The 21143-nt window shown below is 41.7% G+C and overlaps 3 protein-coding genes across 3 annotated transcripts; 1 reads left to right on the top strand and 2 right to left on the bottom strand.

The window, feature by feature from the left end:
* Positions 1–4863: 4863 nt before the first annotated feature.
* LOC115693709 (transcription factor Pur-alpha 1) lies at positions 4864–10002 on the bottom strand. The gene is made up of 7 exons (XM_056320183.1): positions 9901–10002; positions 9388–9424; positions 9017–9282; positions 8880–8927; positions 5840–5980; positions 5380–5625; positions 4864–5290 (listed from the first exon to the last, which is right to left on the bottom strand). Exons 1-7 carry the CDS (start codon positions 10000–10002, stop codon positions 5138–5140), a joined length of 993 nt encoding a protein of 330 aa, XP_056176158.1. The 3' UTR covers positions 4864–5137.
* Positions 10003–11553: 1551 nt separating this feature from the next.
* Positions 11554–14460, top strand: LOC115693715 (pentatricopeptide repeat-containing protein At5g56310). The gene is made up of 2 exons (XM_056319987.1): positions 11554–13332; positions 13452–14460. The coding sequence occupies exon 1, from the start codon at positions 11576–11578 to the stop codon at positions 13184–13186; it is 1611 nt and encodes a 536-aa protein (XP_056175962.1). The 5' UTR covers positions 11554–11575; the 3' UTR covers positions 13187–13332; positions 13452–14460.
* On the bottom strand, positions 14109–18609 carry LOC115693716 (uncharacterized). The gene is made up of 9 exons (XM_030620775.2): positions 18425–18609; positions 17968–18148; positions 16379–16481; positions 16176–16235; positions 15861–15923; positions 15559–15759; positions 15361–15472; positions 15022–15224; positions 14109–14460 (listed from the first exon to the last, which is right to left on the bottom strand). The coding sequence occupies exons 2-9, from the start codon at positions 18078–18080 to the stop codon at positions 14368–14370; spliced, it is 948 nt and encodes a 315-aa protein (XP_030476635.1). The 5' UTR covers positions 18081–18148; positions 18425–18609; the 3' UTR covers positions 14109–14367.
* Positions 18610–21143: the final 2534 nt, after the last annotated feature.

Raw genomic sequence — 21143 nt, 5'->3', positions numbered from 1 at the left:
CTCTACATTCATGTATGGTCAGTTATTATTATTATTTCGAGAGAAATAAGAAATTTATAACCGCTTGATCACCTGATAGTGACTGACTCGGGGTCGGGCGGGGTAGATGGGTGCGTTGTGCTTCTAGAGCACTTAAAATTATCTTATATTTCGCATGTTTGACATGACAAATCACGATATTTTACATGAATAATCATATCAATTCTCGTGGAAACGTATCTAAGCCCCCCTCCTTTCTTGATCTATAATCGATTTGACATAGCAGAGAATAGATTGAAAGAATAAATTGGGCGGCTCGACAACCAGTTTTTGATTTGTCTATCTACTACGATGTCCCAGACAAAGGATTATCAAAATACAATTAGTCAGCTCAAGAGATTCCACAGAACTCTATTCAATGGCAAAACATGAAAAGATCGGATCAAGAACCACACGTGATGTCAAGATCATCTAATTTTCTACTGGCGTAAAGAACCACCGGAAGGGGGAAAGTACGTAGAAAGCTGCAAATACTATATGTCACGTAAAATGATTGGTCGGATTCTGTTCAGGTACTAATTTCGTACAATTTAAAGATTGGCTTTTTGGTTCCCTCGTTTGTATTGCCAAACATTCACAAGAAGATTGCATAGGAATCGTGAGAGCCAATCAGAATCTCGTGATCCATTCTTCTCATGTTACTCTTATCTAACAGTATATAATCATGTTCACTCCTGAACTTCACCATGGTGATTCGATGTAATTGCTTCAAGTAAACGACTTTGAGAGACTGGGAGAGGGTATCGGTAATGTCAACATAAGATAAAGATTTCTCGCCGATGATCATTTTTTGTGTGTAGAACAAGTTATGTATCCGATGAACAGGTATGTTTTGGCCTAAAACCTTTGGATATGGTATCACTCTCTTGATTTTTCGAATTACTTAATCGGCGGACCTATGAGAATTCAGAGTCTCCCCATTCAAGCATCAAAGATTCTGCTTACTCAAGAATCAGTAAAACGGGTCGAAGGCATTTCTGTGTTTTGCTCAATAATGAGATCACCCGACTACTAGGGTCGTCCGTCCACACCGGCCTTCTTTTATCTTCAAGATTCATGTGCACCAAGAACTTTCACAAATGGTGAGCTGTTAATTAGCTCTGTGTCCTGGCACATTTACTTTCTTCTTGTTGGAACAATTTGGAAACAGTCGGGAAAAAAAGATGCCAAGACAGCAATATGCCCATTTATATCTGGGGCAGATACAACTCATACCAGCACATTTCTCTGAGTATCAGTAGTTTTAGGAATTTTCTGTGCCAACAGAGAAGTCCAGCTAAGTGGTAAAACACTAGGGAAGAACAGTTTCCTTCTATGGAACTGACCAGATCTTGCTGGTACGCGTAAATTAAAAGAAAAATGAAGATAGGTTGTAGATATTTATGCTTTCCTCTCAATCAACTTGGTGTTGAATGCCATGGCAGTGCAAAGTGTTTGTGCAAGTAGCTTGTCATTCGTAACTCGTAGGTCACAGTAAAAATTTGGATGTTGATCCCTTTCGATTAGCCAGGATTGCTCTTCATACAGATAAAGCCCCATGTATATTGCTTGTGTGTGAGTGCCTATTTGATCTTTTATCATTTAGGCCATGCTGACAGCACTCAATTATCATAGTAAAAGGGAAAAACTAAAACTCAGAAAGAAAGGAGTTTAGGAATCATATTCAAGATTTGTCTTGAGTATATACTATAAACCAAAATTTCATCTTAGGTACTTCTTAAAAGGGTTCGACTCTAAACAATGGCATGGAATGATGTGCTAAACACGTGTTACTTCCGATTATGAAAACTCATACGATGCCGTAAAGAAGGCCTTGGATTCCACAACAATGAAAATTCAATTACCTTCGACTAACTGTCACCATCATTTCAGGAAGTACCCACCTTAAAATGGATATTCATTTGCAATGAATGAATGAAGGACTCAAAAGTTATTATGAAAATGTTTACAGCAGTATGTCCTAGCTGTTAATTCTTGACTATACTACAGGGACATTGCACCTTTAGGAACAAACATATAATGTGAAAACTGAAGACTATGCATCAAATTGATTTCATTATTTCTTCATGACATGCCTGATATCATGATTTCCGAAGCTTTCAATGCTACATTGCCTAAAGTAGCAAAGGACTGTTGCACTTGAAGTTTCGTGAAGATTTTCAATGAAAAGCTGGGCAAGAGAAAACTTTTGTGCTTGAAAGGGGTTTTTAACTGAGAGAGAGAGAGAGAGAGAGAGAGAGAGAGAGAGAGAGAGAGAGAGAGAGAGAGAGAGAGAGAGAGAGAGGTGGTCCTGAGTCCCTTCTTAAGAAGTAAGAGTTGTCACATTCCATAGCAGTGAGTGGAGAGCAAAACATCAACGAATTCGGGCGAGAATCAAATGGTCCGGTGATCAGCTGGGGACACATTCTACAGTCTTTCCAGATCATTAAGCCCAGTAGAAAGTGCTGGGACATGCATATTGTACACACAGTCCACTTGCTCTGCATATTAGAGCAGAGAGAGGAAACATGCTAGCACCAATCATTTCCAGCAAGATAAAACGAGACACCAAAAAAGTTGAAACTATTCAACAAAAAAGTACTAGGGCCAATTTCCCGGTAAAAAGGATCTTTACAGGAGAGAGTTGACCCCACCTATTAGTTGGTGTGGCAGTGTTACATTCGTAAGACTCATGGGAACTAATTGGCGCACACGCACACGGCGCCCTCTCTCTCTCTCGCTCTCTCAACATCCTGCCTGGTAAACTCCACAGTTACAGGATATGGTATTTTTTCAACGGGCTCCATGTACCTCTCTATCATTCCGCTGGCATTGTCAAAACCTTATGAGCAGTTTCTATCAGCATTTGCTGGGAACTGTGACTCCTTTTGAATGTAATCCCACTGCTTTCTTCACATCTTTTTCCTTGTTCCTGTGATGGGTCTTTCGCATCTAGTCTTGCGGCCCCCACATGAGAGAGAGAGAGAGAGAGAGAGAGAGATCGTGATGCTGGCTATTTTCTTTCAGCTTTTATTTTCGGATGCTATGAATGCACATGAAACTTGACGTTAACATATCCCTCTTCGCTTTTGAGACAAAAGTTTGTGGCCACCTCTTCATTCTTTTTGAGACCTGTTACATTCAGCTGCGAGATCATTTTCAGTACTATTACAAGTTGGTGGGGTGGTCCAACGTCCAAGACTTGATTTGGAAGTCGATGGTCACAAGTTCGATTCCCTAGTCTATGCTCGACCTTATAAAACTTGATTGTTTGCAAAGGATGGGCTTGAGCATAAGTGTATCGCCGGTCTTGGGCTCTACCACTCCCACGTGGTGGGGCTGCAATGACGGGCTAGCCAGTAGACAAATAATTATTCCTTGGTGCCTTAAACCAAACATGGCAATAGCAAGTAAGGTAGGTCCCAACCTTGTCCCAACTCTTTTTTGCGTTTGTGAGAATGGCGATCGACCTTTTATCTTATGGGAGGTCACGTAAGTAATCCTCTTATGTCACGTTCTGTTTCTAGTCCTAATTGATCAAAACGACGTGCAATATGCCTCTCATCTGAACTGTAACCTGGTTACTGCCTTGGCTGCTATGATGGATGCAATCAAAGTGCCATGGAAGCCCAAAACTTAGCATTCTAAACTCTTTAATTCAGAAACCGTAATTAAATTGAGTTTCCATCAAGATTAAGATAACTGTAACAGTGCATGTTCGTGCGGCAGTTCGTGTTCGAAAAATGCACGACTCCTGGCTAACACAAAACGATGCTTTATAGGTTTGAATGCTATATGAGCTAAAAGATGTCCTGCAACAAGGATGGATGCAGAACAGAGGAATCGTCCCTATCTGCAAGCAGCCATGTCATGGTCGACGGTGGAAGACATTTTGAGTGTGACAAATCTCTGGCTACCAAAGTTGGTCAAAGACCACGACATTCTAAGAGTCAATCCATTATCATCCAGATGCATGTATTATTAGCTCCCAGTGACCAAGTTCCCTGCACTACTCAGTGGCCCATAAACACCAGCGACCGCATTGATGGCATGTATTAGCTCTTTGGGTCGAATTCATTGGATACCTCGTCTTTTATCCTAGATCGTTGGTTCATTTTCATGGTCTTTGGAGGGCAACAGCAACAACCTTCTGTGCACTCAAGTTGGCCATATGAATTGTGGAATTAAACGAGGACGCAGCAATGGAAAGGGATAATAACCAAGATAAACCTTGCCTTGGTTAGAGGCTGCCTTCTAGACCGAGTCCTGCTGCCACCAGAGACTCCCCTGCAATTTTCGCATCCAGCCTCCGAGGGATGAGCGAGACTCATGCTATATATTAACATAAGAAACACCTGGAGTGACCAGATATTACTTTTTCACACCAACTGCTACTTGGCTACCTCACTCCTGGGGAGCTTTGGATCGGAACATTGAAGCTTCTCATCTGAAATAAAACCTGTCTCGTAATGATTAGAGGAGAAGCATTAGTTGCAGCAGTAGGAGTCATACTATGGCCACCCAAAAGAACAGGAGATCGAAAGAGAGCACAACCACGAGCAATAAGATTTGTCTATCCACTTCTGCGGTCGGTGATATCAATAGGATAAATAGGATAGACATTTCCCTCGGTGCCTGTAAAGGGCAACATATGGAATACCGTGACAAGTACACTCCTGCCATTCATGGAAGGAGGTATTGCAATCAAGTACCCTAACGTGAATGCAAAGGACATATTCTGGGCATGAATGCATCGGCCCAATAAATGAACTACAAATCCCACTTTTCAATGCCCTCATGCCGGATCTTGAAAGATTGATAATGGAGATGATTACAGAAGAAGAGTAAAACACATGCAACGAATATTATTAATGAATTCTCCGTCCCACACAATCACACTTCCATCTTGTTATTTCTGCTATCCACCCCCCAATTTATTGTTGATCAAACACATAAATCAGATTATTCTCATTCTTCATGACAGAATCGAGAAAATTAAAAAAAAAAACAAAAAAAAAAGAGAATCATCAGCACACCCTAGAAAAGCACTTATTTGCAGCTTGAGGACATCCCCTGGCAGAATGATTTCACTCTTCGCCCAACCCTGCATATTTAACATTCATCTTTGCAGGGGGTCCACTGTTCGCACAATTGCACCCGTCATCCCTTCAAGTTGGTCCTTTGTAATTTCCACAAAGTGACCTAATATTTCGTGGAACTGCTTCAAACCTGCAAGTGGGAGAATGATGGAAGACCTGTCGGAACCTGCAACCTGCATTCACATACCATCCCAACACTCACTTTGTAAGTTTAACATCACTAAGTTCTCGATGACAACCATCGCAAATAGTTTTAGCATACCTCAGATATCCTCAGGAAATGACCTCTGTTGTTGCTCCCCAGATCAAAGAAAAACTTCTTCTGGTCAACTCTAATTACCTTAGATACTCCCATGTTACCAATTTCATCCGGTGCTGGCAATTCCGCCGATCTGTCCACATTCAAATCAGAAGAAGCCGGGGCAGATTGGCCACTATGACCAGTTATGAAGCCTGCACCCACATCATCTGAAAACCCGACAAGACTTCCCGTAGGCTCAGAACTTTGCTGCTTCAGAGCACATGATCAGGAAGGCCAAGGGAGCATCCCCAAAAAGAAAAAGTGAGATCCCTCGAGACAAGTAAAGAAAAGCATAATGCAATTGAATAGGGAAAAAGAACATGGAATATCTACAAGCATAAGAGAAATTCAAGATTTTTTTCTTAAAACAGAGCACGGGCCGGTCATTAAGAATTCATAGCTATGACGAGTCATACTATACCTGGTTGGGAAGTATGAAAAGTGTTGATGCTTCATTAATCTCGGCCAAGATATTTCTGAAAGCTGCCCAACCTTCATCGCGGGTGCTACCTGCTGGTACAATGATAGTGCTCCGGTTTCTACTGACTGAAGCTTCAGACACCTGCATAAAATTATATATAAGTTATTTCCTTCTTGATGCAAGCTCCGACAAAAGAAAAATGAATTTGTTAAGAGTATTCAAATATTAAATTACACCTTTATCTGACAGCTTAACCTTTTAGAACAGTCGGCAGTGATCCCATAAAATTTTAGATGGTATCAGAGCAGGAGTCAAGAGTTCAAATCTTTTCAAGTTCCTAATCACCTCTCATAGTATGTATTTCCACGTTTTAATCTTAGGCCAAAATCCAACCTACGCTTGAGCGGGAGTATTAGAATATCTAAATATTAAACCGCATCTTTATCTTAACAGCTTAAACGTTTAGAACAATTGGCAATATTTCTACAAAACTTTACAGAATTCATACAAGCGCCAGCCATGCCTTATGGCGCAAAAGGAAAACTTGAACATCATCCTGAAGAGTAATAAAATTTGTGGCAAAAGAAACAGAATAGAGAGAGATCTTGATAAACCAAAGAACATCTTTGATCTGTAACATGGAAGTCCAAAAAGGACGAATAACTAGACAGATAAAACCAAAATCATTTATCACTAAATCAGTCAAATCAATACTTCAAGCATTGGCTGCTGGCACAGGATTGCTAGTACTAACACCTGAAAGAAAATCATAATGAATCTTAACATGCCTGAATACTTGAAGCAACCAATCTTCTCATTTCATCTGCATTTCACCACAACCTTTAGCAGGATGACTCATAATCCTTCCCAATCAACCAAGAAGACTAGTTAAAAAGTTCCATCCATTGCAAACATGTGGCATCCAATCGTTACCAACTAGTTAAGTCCTCTTCCTAATGCTTTCTCTATCTCGCATGCAGACAACAGATACAGTGTCTACTAATTCCCCAACCATTTAAGATCTGAAATACTCGTTCAATTTTATATACTATAAGATATCCAAACAACTAATATCGACGATCATGCTATTTTCAAAGAAAAGCAATTGCCTGACTTTCATAATGATATGTTGCTGATACTTCAACGCTAGGTCTCCAAATATCCTCAAAGAGGAGCTTCTCAATTCCCATAGAATATGACCCTTTCACCAAAGATTCCGGCATATAGGGCATATCTGGTTGTCAAAAAAAATCTAGCGATGTCTCTTATTCCAACTAATTCATCCATGGAAGGCTGCCCCTATCTTACTGCATTTTAGATGACCAATATTCCTTATCCTACTTTCCATTCCATACTGCTGTGACCATGCCTCTGGAAACCATAGTTCATCCTTTCAGCAAGAATAACAGTTGTGCCAGTGGGAATGATCATAAAAGCAAAATTGCATTCCTAGCTGCCTGATACATGAAGACACTACCCTACCACACAGCTCATGGACCAACTACTCCTGGATGAGAAAATAACCTCCAAAATAAACTTGCAAAAGCATCTCACATAATAGGAAGTATAGCTGCATTAAAATTGTTTCCTTAATCCTAAACATCTAGGTGATAAGGTTGTGCTATGTAGCAGAAGCTTGCAAATTCCAGATGATGATTAAAACTGATTATGATCCATGTCTTTGCAGCCAAACTTATAAAAGAGACTAAACTTTTAATGTGCAAATCTCACTTAGTTAGGTCAGGGGAAAAGAACAAGTTCATAGCAAGAAATCTTATTTACGATTTCTTTTTACCTATTGAAAAAGCAAACAATATCATTTGACTGGTAAATGTTCACTTTATATGTAGTCTCACGTCTTTTTGATTTGTTATAAAAAATTGATTAAAAATAGCATTAAATCTTGTTGGAATCATCCTTCTTCCCAACAAAGTTTTTCAGTTTCTGGAAAAAAACCTTTTAGTCTACCTTTCTAATCATCCTACTGGTCTTTTCATTAAGACATTTCAGATGCATTCTAATTAGATAATGGTTCAGGATTACATTCTTAGCTGCAAGCTGGACATATCAGGACAAGACTTGCAACGGCTGAGATTGCAGAATTTTTCAGTCAAGCAGCATTTATGTAGATTTGCAAATATGAATCCAGGAGGGCTAAATACATGTATGTGACAATGCAGGTCAAACAATACTAGTCAGAGCACGAAAAACTGTCAGGATTTCATGCACCATATTAAGAGTTTTGGCACTAATTTAGTGTGTGAATATAGAGAGGAACACTATATTGTAGGTCCATGTCTATTATCCATTGAGTCGTTCAATCAGGAACTCTTTCATTTTATCAAATTATATAGTTCTACTCTTCTCTAGACCTAGATAACAAACTTCCATATTTGTAAGAGGTCCCCTGCCATTCCATGTAGTTAGACTGTTCATAAGTATAATCCAACAATAACGGGAACCAGACAAAAACTTTAAAGTTGCGCCAACTACTAAGCCTGCAAGATGTTAACTATCAAAAGGAAAAGAAACTTACTCTTCCTAGAGGAATAAACTAAAAAAGATCCTGCATTTAGAAAATCTATTTAGCATTGTTGTATTATTACTTTAAAAAAACCATAATGTTTTGAAAACACCACCAATCAAAAGCATTTAAAAGGTACAAAACATTCGGTGCAGATTAAGGTTCACTCTGGAGCAACATGCCCCATCACTGAACGCAACCCTCGCTCGTCAAAATTTAAGAATGCAGTATGCACAAGGCACAATTTACCGTAAGATCGAAAGTGCTTAACGACAGTGGCAAGGAACTCGGACTGTGGATGACCTTTTAAAAGTTCATACTTCACCTAATTATATCAAAAGAAAATGAATTGCCAGGTCAAGGCAATCCCAGAACTATAGGCTATACACGAAGTCATATTAGAACCAATAAGCAGAGGAGATAAAGCCACAGATCAAAATGACAGGAAAATTAAAAAACCACAAGTCCAATCATCAGCAAAAACCCAAACGAATGAAGACCTAAGCGCAGAATTACCTTCAAAAACCGCCCCCGCCGATTCTCGCCAACATCAAAGTAGAACACCTGCAACCAACAACAAGCAATTCAAGCAATGCAAACACCAACAACGACAGAACACAAGAAACAGAATGGCCCCATATAAAAAGCAATGCCTTGGTGTCAAGCTGCAATTCCTTGCTGGAGGCCTCCTGGTCGTCGGTATTGACGTAGTAATTGAAGAGATCCAGGAACCAGGAGATGCCGGAGAAGGGCACGATGATGGTGGACCGGGTGGCCGACGTCTTCTCGGAGATCTTGAGGTAGCGGCCGCGAGGGTTCTCCTTCAGATCGAAGTAGAAGAGCTTGTGCTCCACCTGCAGCGTCTTGCACATCAATTCCACGTCGTTCCCTCCTCCTCCTCCAACACCAACACCAACACCAACACCAACACCAACACCAACACCACCACCAACACCTCCTCCTCCACCACCACCTGAATTCCCCTCCATCTCCCTCCCTCCCCACCCCCACAAAAAACACCCACCTCCTACAAACGCACCCCGCCCCCAAGAATTTCCCACCTTCGGGAACAAACCCACAAGCGAAATCAAGCAAGATTCCGAATTTTCCGCCGACCCGTCTCGTCGCGGCGGCTCGTAACGAAATCGCCGAGCCTAGCAGAGCCGCAGGGCCGAGGCGGAGGACGCAGCTGCCACCGAAACGCCGCAGCCCCTGTTGCTAATTAGGGCTTCGGACGGGAATTGGGGAACATGATGGCGAAGAAGAAGATAGGCGACCAAGTGCCACGGCCGGGTGTGAACGCCTCTTGCGTCTTATATTTTAACTTAAAAATCAGAGCTTTTATTTGACACACGCACACTCTCTCTCCTCTCTCCTCTCTCCCCCCATCTCTCTCTCTCTCTCCTCTATCCGAATGAGAGTTATTATCCAATTCCCACCGAAACGCGACAAAAGTCGCCGCCGCCGCCGCCGCCGCCGCCGCCGCTCCGGCTCACTTGCTGAGCTGGTGGGTTCCGGTCCGGCTTCGGACTTTCACCTCCTCCCCCATCATCCCACCCACCATCGCCATGGTCTGAGCCGCATGCATTGCTCGACAAATTTTGACCGATCTGCCCGCCTCCGTTAATGGGGGACCCATGAACGCGCTCGGACGGGATCGGAAGGCGATCCCGACGCCGCGATTCCGGCGGCCGGAGCGGGAAGGGAACCTGAAATCCGGCGATCAACTTAACGACCCGACGCGGGCGGAAACGCCATCGCCGTCGCCGCCTTCGTCGCCTTCGTCGCCTTCGGTTACTGTCCGAGGAGAGTTACAGGAGACCGCCGAAAAGGCGGTTAAAAAAAACAGCGCGGCGACACGTGGCAGTCGCCCAGAGGCTCCGCGGTAAGATGGGGACCGTAATTAGAAAAGAAAGATGGGGACATTCCAAAAAATTTGCATAATTACGAGAAAATTCATGTACAATCATGACAATATGGACCGCATAATTTATCCTTTGGAGACCACTTTACAATGTCTATCGTCCCGTGTCCCAAACTTGCGAAAATGTCAACTCTTTTGTTCCCCTTAAAGAGTGTACTTCTCTCTGGATCATAGGTGCTCGCTCTCGTTCAAATCACTCGAAATCAATTGAAAACCCAGACCCTAAAGGAGATGTGAAGGATGGATTCCTAAGAAATGGCGATTTGATTTTTTTCGAAAACGGGGCTTTGTTTAAGATATATCGGAATGGTATTTTGCAATAAAGATAAAAAAAAAAAGATATAGAAGTAAGCAAGTGATGAGTGAGATGTCTAACTTGTATTCGCCTGAAAAAAAATTCAGGTACCGTTCAAATATGAGCTTCCTCTCGTTCAAATCACTCGAAATCAATTGAAAACCCGGACCCTAAAGGAGATGTGAAGGATGGATTCCTAAGAAATGGCGATTTGATTTTTTTCGAAAACGGGGCTTTGTTTAAGATATATCGGAATGGTATTTTGCAATAAAGATAAAAAAAAAAAGATATAGAAGTAAGCAAGTGATGAGTGAGATGTCTAACTTATATTCGCCTGAAAAAAATTCAGGTACCGTTCAAATATGAGCTTCCTGCCGGTAATAATATCATATCATAATAGATTACGTAAACCAAATCCATCTGAATCATTGGCAAGTGTGCCTTGTAATAATAATTTGAGTTATTTAGCATCATATTTTGATAGTAATGTAAGAATACAATATTGATCGAGGTAATTTACAATAACTCCTCTTGCCCAAATCTCTTTGTCTAGTCTCGAGAATCGAGTCGTCCGAATTGAAAGCCGATCATAAATGGGTTAGTATGGCACATGTGGTTAGTTTGTGTCTTGAGTGGAGTCAATCGACCCCACCTAACTAAATCTTAACTAAACCAATTTGAATCACAAAGAGCTAAACGACCAGATAAAGTCTTGAAAAGACCGATACTTTGTAGAAATATAGTGAAAAAGAAATCGACAATCATTATCAGTGTCTTTCGCGGATAGTGAATGCTTGAAAAATATTTCCTTAAAAATGATCGCTTGCATCGTTTACGAAAATGAATGAACAACATTTATAAAAATGTTTAGACTCGATAATGAAAATATTTTTATTAACTAATTATTTCAAATTAAACAATTGATCAAAGAAAACATGTTTAAAAACACTCGTTTCCGACAAAAAAAAAAAAAACAAACGGAGAACAGCGGAGATGCTCCGGCCCTTCCTCCCCAGATCGCCGCCGTCCCCGTCCGCCGCCTCGCCGGAACCTCCGTCGCTCCTCTCCTTGCTACGCCGGTGCGGTGACCTGAGGCGCCTCCGCCGGACCCATGCGTTCATGGTCCCGAGGGGCCTCGACCGGGAAAACTTCCTCCTCCGCCACTTCATCGGCCGGTGCTTCTCCCTGGGTCTCTCCGACTACGCCATGGCAGTCTTCGCCCGCAAAGCCGACCCCGATCTGCGCCTCTACAACAGTGTGATCAGGGCCCTCCCCGACGCCGGTTCCGCCGAGATGGCCGTCCGTCTGTTCGGCGGGATTCGGGCTTCGGGCCTGCGGGCCGACTCTTACTCTTTCGCTTTCGCTTTGAGAGCTGCGGTTCGGTTGTCCGCGATCGAAGTAGGGAGACAGATTCATTGCCAGAGCGTAGGAATTGGGTTGGAGTCGGATGCTCACGTGGCCACGGCACTTGTCCGGATGTACGGCTCGTGCGGGTGCGTTCCCGATGCGCGCAAGGTGTTTGATGCGTTGAATTTCCGGTGCGTCGCGCTGTGGAATGCGATGATCGCTGGTTATGCCAAGGCTGGATGTTTGGAGAGTGCCCGGGAGTTGTTCGAGCGAATGCCCGAGAGGAATTTGATTTCTTGGACTGCTGTGATCGGAGGATATGCTCAGTGGAATAGGCCGAGCGAGGCGGTTGAAGTCTTTAAGAGAATGTTGCTGGAGGGCATAGAGCCGGATGAAGTTTCGATGCTTGCGGCGCTGTCCGCTTGCGCGCAGCTGGGCGCGCTCGCACTGGGGGAATGGATTGATAGCTACATTGACAGGCACGGGTTAAATCGAAACGCGCAGCTTAACAATGCACTTATAGACATGTTCGCGAAATCAGGTGACATTGGGAAGGCTCTCCAAGTCTTTGAAGGCATGACGGAGAGGAGTGTAGTGAGTTGGACGACCATGATCGCGGGAATGGCCATCCACGGCATGGGAAGAGAAGCCCTCGAAATGTTCTCGAGGATGGAAAGGGCTAAAATCAAGCCCAATGAGATCACTTTCACGGCGGTCCTCTCTGGCTGTAGCCACAGTGGAATGACCAAGCTGGGTCGAGGGTTATTTACCGCGATGCCCTCGAGGTACGGAATCGTCCCGAAGATCGAGCAGTATGGCTGCGTGGTCGATTTACTTGGACGGGGTGGTTATTTACACGAGGCAGAGCGGCTAGTCAAGAGCATGCCTTTTGAAGCGAATGCCGCTATATGGGGATCGCTTCTTGCTGCTTCTAATATTTATGGCGATCCTGATCTTGGAGAACGGGCTCTGCAGCAGTTGATGCGCTTGGAGCCTGAGAACAGCGGTAATTTTTCGCTTCTGTCTAACATATATGCCGGTCTGGGAAGGTGGAACGAATCTGGGTCGATAAGGAAGGCGATGAGGACCATCGGCACTGAGAAGATGCCCGGCAAGAGTTCTATAGAACTGAACAACCAAGTTCATGAATTTGCAGCGGAAGACTGGTCAAACCACCCGGTGGATGTGATTAACGAAGTACTGCACGCAATAAACGGACAAATGAGGGCGGATGGAGGTCCAGATGAGTTTACATGATTTGCTGCCTCAAACTCGTAAAGATGCCGATAAATTGACAGTCCTAAGCCTGGAAATCCGTATTCACTTCTGATAACTATGCTCAAGCTCGATAAGTGGAGGCTGCCGTTGGAGTTCTACTATTCTCGCTGCATCCACTCCACGGGGTAGTAATTTGTGGAAATTCATAATGTTCAGCTGTTGGTGGTGTCTAATTTGTATCATGGTTATCTGTTCCCAGTAAATCTCTATCCCGGCTCACCTTTTCAATTGATTATCGTTTCAGGCATATCGGGTAACATTCGGAAAGAGGGACATCTCGACGGCGATTCATATCGGCCAAACCGGTAAGGGGGTGTAAGGAACAGCACTTGAGGAGCTGGTGGAGCAAACTAACTTCAATCTGGCTTGGCTTTAGGGCACTCTTCCATGTCCAAAACAGCAGAGTCCAGTCAAAACCTAAGATCGTTCGGTTTGTTGGCCATCGCATGGTGAAGCTAGTCTCCCATTATATCTTCACTCTTCAGCATTCACTTTTGCAGGACTCATACATATGAACTGGCTAAGAAGCCTGTGCTGCGAACGGGCTTTTGAGACAATAAAATGGTGCGTAGTACACACGAATAGAAATAGTCCCCAAATGGCTCACAAACATAAGTTACTTACCATATTTCTTTACACCGGATTTATTTTTTCAGCAAGAAAAAAGTTGAAGGTACCCAGCTTATCCAAGATAGCTTAAAGTATTTTTACACTTAAAGCAAAAACAGAAAGTATTGTTGTACTTCCAGTCGAATTTATAACATTGTTTGTATTTCACAAAGTTATGAAAATATCGTTATGCGAAAAAGTGTTGATACGTGAGAATTGTAAAAGTTTCGGGAGCTTTGGATATAGAAAATACAAAGTGTGTGGGTTGTGAGATTTAGATCAATGCAAAAAGTAAAAATCAATCCAGACAAGTTGAAATAGTTCTTTCATCTACAGGCCCTCAAATACTCATTTATCATTCCTGGGATAGAAATTAAGTGATCCGAAGGGTAAAAAGCGACCAAACTACATTAAAATGCCAGATACAAGAACGGACCATGTAACGAATATAAGCAGATGGACAGGCTATTACAAATATATTAACTAGCGAGCACCTTTTCATTAAACATCCAGCGGTCACAGTGCCAAGACAAATTACTGAAACCGAGAACTCATGACTCTTGAGGCGCCTCGAATCTTGTTGGAGTTTGAATGCCCATCATGCAACTGAGGCCGGATATTAAGATTACAAGCAACACAAGCCCCTGAACCATCAGAGAAGCACCGGTATAAGGACGTGATACTTTGAAAGAGATGAAGAGTTATGAGGCTGAGGTTGGGGGAGAAAAAGAGCAATCTCTACTAAACATAAACAAAAAATTAAGTTTACATGCATTGATGCGATTGTTGATATATGAATGTGTTGTGTGACTTTTTAGATGCTGCCGTTTAGGTGCCAGACACATCATAAGTGTCCTACTTTTAGCTGCACTGTTTCAACTTCGACAATGCATTTGGACTTCAATTAAGGGGACACGCATGCATATGATAGCATTGGAGTTGCTCGTCATGCAGGATGGACAGACTCCAATTCTAGCAAAAAATGAAAAGCCAAAATAGAATTCAACAGAAATAGGCAGGGGGTTATCACATCATGCTAATCGTTGCCATATATGATAGGTACAGCAGCAATGGAGCCTAAAACAATACATCTCTCATGTGACGGGCGCTATAAAGATGCAACAGTGCATGAAACTTCAAAAGGAATAATGCGACGTTCAAAGACAAAGGTGTAAGCACATCAAGGAAAACCTGCAAGAACTTACAACTAAAACTCCTTCTAGGAGTGATGATTTGATCTGGCAAACTCCATCGCATGTTGAATTGGACGCATTTCCAGCACTGCCCTCAGCAAGAAACCTTTCTAGTTCCCGAAGAGAAGGATTACTATAAGGACGTGAAACATAGAGAGAAGCGAATTTCTGCCCGGACTGCTCCATGGATAGAAGAAGTTCAGAGAAAATTTCACCTGCAAAGCTCATAAAAATTACTTCTAAGCATTCTTCAGGGAAATAAGTACAGTATGGAGAAGTCGATTGAAGAACTAATATTATTACAATGATCTTTATTAGAAAGTTTTACTTTTGAAAACTTAAAACCCATACTTTCTGAAGGCAGTACATCAGATTCAGGCGAAAGACCAGGTGCTTCATGGCAAAACATAACAAGATCTGCCTTCCCCTCAGGTCTCTTTTCCTTTCTGGAGGCTAGATAATCCTATTCATCATTATGAACAGAGACATAAGTAATTCGTAGGAGTCATGGAATCTACAACTACAAGCTTGAATGATTGTTCAGCTTACATTGAGTGATTCCAGGTCAGAAAGTTTATGGTAATTGTCCCCCTTTAAGGAGCATGATCCCAGAAGAGCAATGCTACTGGTCTCTAAATCTTGTCCACAAGTTTCGGTGAAACCAGATATCAATGAAGTTTCCACTGTCTCCTCCTCAATGGCAGTAACATAGGGAAACGCCATTGAAAAATTAGACCTTGTGAAAGAGACCTGTTAAGGTTTGAATTATGGATTAATTGGACAATTGAATCATTCAAAGTCTGATTGATTTCCAGCCACAATATCCATTTTACAAAGTAGGCCTTCTTTACCTTAAGCAAGTCTACTAGAGCTGGATCCGCATGGCTGTTAGCAGAGATATCCAAAGATTGCACCTATTGGAAAATAAATGTAACATAACAAAAATGAGCAACACAAAGTCAATATTAAGAGGTTTGCAGGGCATCGTAAAATCAATGACATGTCAAACTACATTATTAAGCATTTGCTTCTATATACCAAATGCCTAATGGAGGGAAAACTATATGCATCATATGCAAAAAACCAAAGTTTAATGCATGCTAAGGAAAAGGAATTCCACTATTCTAAATGATAAGTCAAACTATAATAAGTTTGAGAACTCTAACCTCTCTACCAAGAAAAACCAGAGCGACATCCACAGGCTGCTGACTTTTCTTTCCCAAGCACTACATTGGAACGGAAAAGTACAAAGCAATAAGTAAACCAGCATCTAACAATAGACTTCTTTCTTTAATTCTGAGAAGAAATAAAATATAAGCTACTATTATTGCATCATCAGTCTAAGAATCACAGCACAGGAATCAAGTACCAAGAAGTCCGACCACCCGCCCTTTGAAAGAATTGACTTGGCCAGATCCTTAGGAGATATGGTCTGATAATTTACAAGTTCCTTGATTCCATCAATGGAAAGCCTGTGACATTCATAGAAAGGAAGCAAGACAACAAGGCATGAGAAGTATTAAACTAATGAGAAATATGTCAAATCTCTCCAGGTGAAAATATTGGAAAAAAGTTTGCGATGTGTCAATCACTTGAGGAGCATCCAATCATCATCACTAAACAAAATAAAAAATGCTCGAAGAGTGTGTGCATTACATCAATACATCTGTCTTCCTCATATATCCACAACCACAACTACCTAAAGAACAGATGTCAAGGGAAAGCACTCTCAGGAGAAGAGGGACAAGAGAACTTATTAATTTCTAATTGTGTATCATCTTCACGAGAAAAACCTAAATGCGCATGTTATTTGGGCCGCAAGATTATGCAACAAATATTACATGCGCTGGGCAGTTGTTCACTAAAGATACGTCATTATCATTGTCTATGTGTTCCCTATAATAAATGCTTTAAATGTCTTAAACTAAGATGGTGGAAGTGGAGAGGAGGTGAAAATAATCCTTTTTCAATAAAAATTTATCGCACAATATCTGGATGCTCATAGGCAATGGAAATAGATTCTACCCAGATGGTTAATACCATGGCATGTTTTGTTTATCGAGGAACTAAAGAGTATCTCAGAGAATGAAAAGGCCTTGCAACTAAAGTTTTGTCCAAGGATAAAAATCTCAACAGAATGTCAAGTACACACACACACACACACTAACACTATCAAAGGAGGAAACAAAGAAATCTACCAGTGAAGCACAAACTAGCAACTTAGAAGACAATAATAGCAAGCACTTTGACATAAACAAAGCACAAAGGGATATTTGTAATTGTCAAGCTAGAGATTTTATAAAAAAAGACAAGATCTGAAAGAAGCAATTCTTTCTAAATTGCAGAATAAATTGGCATCCACATACGGTATCTTGCTTTTATGCCAACTGTGGACAAGGTTAAAGTTCATTCTCTCGGGAAACGTCCATTAACAATATAGTATTCAAATGTATATTTGCCACAAAAAAGAAACACTGCTTGAAGAAGGATTGACAAAGCATTATCAAGTGAGCATCAATCTATCTACAGTGTAGGTGCACAATGTAAGAGCAGTCCAAACCATTGATTCATCTTCTGATTTCAGATTCATATTAAGAGAACACGGTCCCCAACAATATCGTTAACAGCCGGTTTCTCACTAGTGATGGCATGATTTGCACGGATATAGTAAGAAAATTCACCTGGAAACGAATATCCTGCTGTTAACTGATGAAAACATGCATATGAAGGATAAGCATAAACTACTCAAACTAAGTCTTCAGAACTATTTCCTCCGAAGCTTTCATTCCTAAAATCCTATAACCACACCGACAAAATAGAAGCGTAAGTACGAAACCTGATAGGTTAGAACCGATCTTGCAGGCACAAGGTCACAGAAGCCGTTTCCCATACATAAGCAAAAATCACTGTCTGAATTCTATTGGCGTGCCAAGGCATGAGAAGACACGAAAAACTCACTGTTCATAGTGACTGGACCAGAGAAAAGCAGGGCCGGTGGCAGGCGACGAGGGTGATGCCGAAGGAATCAGCGACGCCAACAGCATCAGCGCCACCGCCAAAGCTTCCTTCATCCTCCTCACGCCTCAGAGAAAACCTACGAGAAACTTCAATTGACGTGCCGATCGATCGAGGTCCGGTTCTAATCGAAAGCAACAAGCAAAAACGCGCGAATCAACAAAAAAAATCCTTCTAGCAAACGGATGAACTCGACGCGGACGAAAAGCGAAATCATCGAGCCATCGGATGTTCAATCCGCGAACGACGCGCGAGTCCACAAGGACGCGAGCGGCGCCGCCGGACGAAGGCGATTCGACGCGACCACTTCCGAATCGTGTCCGCGTCGAATCGAATCGAAGGAACTGTGGAATCGGAAGATGCACGGCGCGGAGATCGGAGTTTGCGGAGGAGAGATTACCGGCGGCAGAAGCGAGAAACGATGCGGAATCGCCGGCGATCGGGGGATCGGGGAATCGGTCACCACTGAAGAAGCGAACGAGCGCAGCGCAATCTGCACACGAATCCCTCCGATGGATTGGAGGAGCTGGCGCTTGAAGCCTGCAGATGCAATTTTCTCTTTTTCTTTTTTTTTGGTTTATTGCGCTTTTTATTCCGCGATCCTTTTGGCGAGGTTGCTTCTCTTTTATTTGGGACAAGGAAAAAAAAATGGAATTATGCAAAAACCGCGGTAAAAGAAAAAAAAAATATTCGGTATAATTCCTCGGGGTCGCCTTCTAACAAAATATTTTTTTAAATTAATACTACTAAAAATCCCAAACTAATACCCCGTTACATATTTAACCAAACTTAGTACCATATATGTGTTTACAAAAAGAAAATCCCAAACCGATACCGTCTCAATGCATATGCTCCTAATTCATTTTCCTCTCCTGAAAAATCCAACCGATCCAATGCCCCCCCGACCGCCACATTCGAAGTTTCTTTTTGTGAACAACATATTTATTCGTCAAAAGTTCCGTATCGATTTTTTCCTCTCGATCGGCAGAAATCCCGAGAATCTGCATGGACAACGCCTTAACTCTATGAGAATATTATGTTCTTTTTCTTAATTGGTAGAAATTTTTGAATGCTTTTTTATGTGTAATCGTATTTCGATTGAAGTTTATTAATTTGTAATCGCATATCAATTGTACAAGAACCGGATAAAATCTCTCTTTTTTGGGTTAATATTACAAAAAACCCTAAACGGGGTATATCTGTGACAAATTTACCCCAAGTTAATTTTTTTGACCACAAAAAACCTCAAATTGATATAGACGTAACAATTTTATCTCGAACTAATTTTTTGACCATAAAAAATCTCAAACTTACTATTCGTTAAATTGGATTAATACTACAGAAAACCACAAACTGGTATACATGTAAAACCCTAAACTGGTACATCCGTCAATTGCCACGTGTCATCCAACTCAGAACTTTAACGGTAAAATTTAATGGAAACTAACAGAGGGTAAAATTATTACAGATGTACAAGTTTTGTGTTTTTGGTGATTAAAAAATTAATTTGGGATAAAATTATCATAGATGTATCGATTTAGGGCTTCTCATGGTATTAACTCTTTTTTTTTTGTTACCATCTAGGTAGAATGAATAAAATTGAATTTTTTTGGTTATGCTTTATGCTAAAAAAAACCTCTAACAAGCTCTTTTTTTTTTTTGCCATCTTACTCGAAACAATTAAAGGGGTGAGCAAAAACGGACCGGGAGCCTGAAAACCCGGCCCGACCGGCCGGCTTAGATTAAATTTTTCTGGGCCCAAATAGGCCCACCCGGAATTTTGGACCTCGTTAATTCCTTCGTGTTTTGGCGGGTTTGGGCCTCAGGCCCCGAGATCTTTGGGCCAGCAATGGTTCGGACCAGCCCGAAATAATTAAAAAACAAGTATAATTTATTGAAAAGTACGAAACATAAAAGAAAAAAAAAATAGATGTGAAATAATTATTCTTGAGAATCGCTAATAAAGTCATGAACAATTTACATATATAATTGAAAATCAAACGAACGAGAAAAAGTCGTCGCGGTAAGGTACATATTGCGAAAAAGCAACCGAAAAAACATGTAAAAAAAAAAATGGTTTTTGAGGCCGAATATGGCCTTGACCTGTAGCCATAGGGCATCCGGCTACGAATGAGTTTTGAATATTCTACTCGCGACTTCCGTAACTCCATTCGGATCAAAATTTTTGCCCCATTGAAATTGAGGTGCTCGGATTGATTTATCCGTATGCAATTTATAAATTTATAGGTTGTAGTAAGGTCAGAAAAATAATAACTAACCCGACTTTTTTTATCCTAAAAGATAAAATTCTGGATTTCGATCCAGGGTTATTATGGATATGGCTGGGCCTGAAAATCTCAGACATTTAATCTCGAGGCCCGGCCCGCTCGACCCATGTTCGCCCCTAACTCGCGTGTGATGACAATGCGCGCCCCCTGGTTTCGAGAGTGGCACAAGTCTGGACCGTGACACTTTTGTGTATCGGCATAGTGCTGTATGCTAAAACTTTCAAAGGCAACCAAATATAGATGTTCATATGTACTTTTTGGAAAACACGTTTGCCAACTAGTTACTTTGCATGCACTAGGAACTTAGGAAGTCAGATGCGGACATGTTATCTTGTCCAAGAACAGTATTGACCTTTTCGCATGATCATAGTCCAGCGACCTAGTCATGTTTCCTCCTCTGCATCAAAACCCATATTCCCTAGGTTTCAATTGTAAGAACCCAATCTGTGCTTCATCTGCATCATGGAGCAGAAAGTTCCGGTTTTTCCGTCCGTTCTAATTTCCCAGCATCGTTCGGCTCATCTGGACATTTCTCTTTTTTCGCGAACGAAGCCTCTTTACCGAGCTAAATCGCACTCAATGTGTATAGCAAACACTTACCCACGACCATTCAGTGAACCATGATCCAAGAAGGCGTGCAATGCCATCACTGTTTGATGCAGGTCCACCGTAAAAAGGGCATAGAACTTTAAATTCAGAGTAAATGTTTCAGAGCACTCCACCAAATTCAGCTCACGCGGTCTTTAAAGCCACCTCAACCCACACAGACCTAATGAGATAAGAGCCCCTCTTCTTTCCCTAAATGTAAAGTGAAACAACTTGTGACTCCTC

This window comes from Syzygium oleosum, unplaced genomic scaffold (genome assembly GCF_021117445.2).
Source record: "Syzygium oleosum isolate NSW1041296 unplaced genomic scaffold, Sole_v2.1 Sole_v2.19, whole genome shotgun sequence".
Classification (NCBI taxonomy): domain Eukaryota; kingdom Viridiplantae; phylum Streptophyta; class Magnoliopsida; order Myrtales; family Myrtaceae; genus Syzygium; species Syzygium oleosum.
This window is presented reverse-complemented; position numbering and strand designations above follow the sequence as displayed.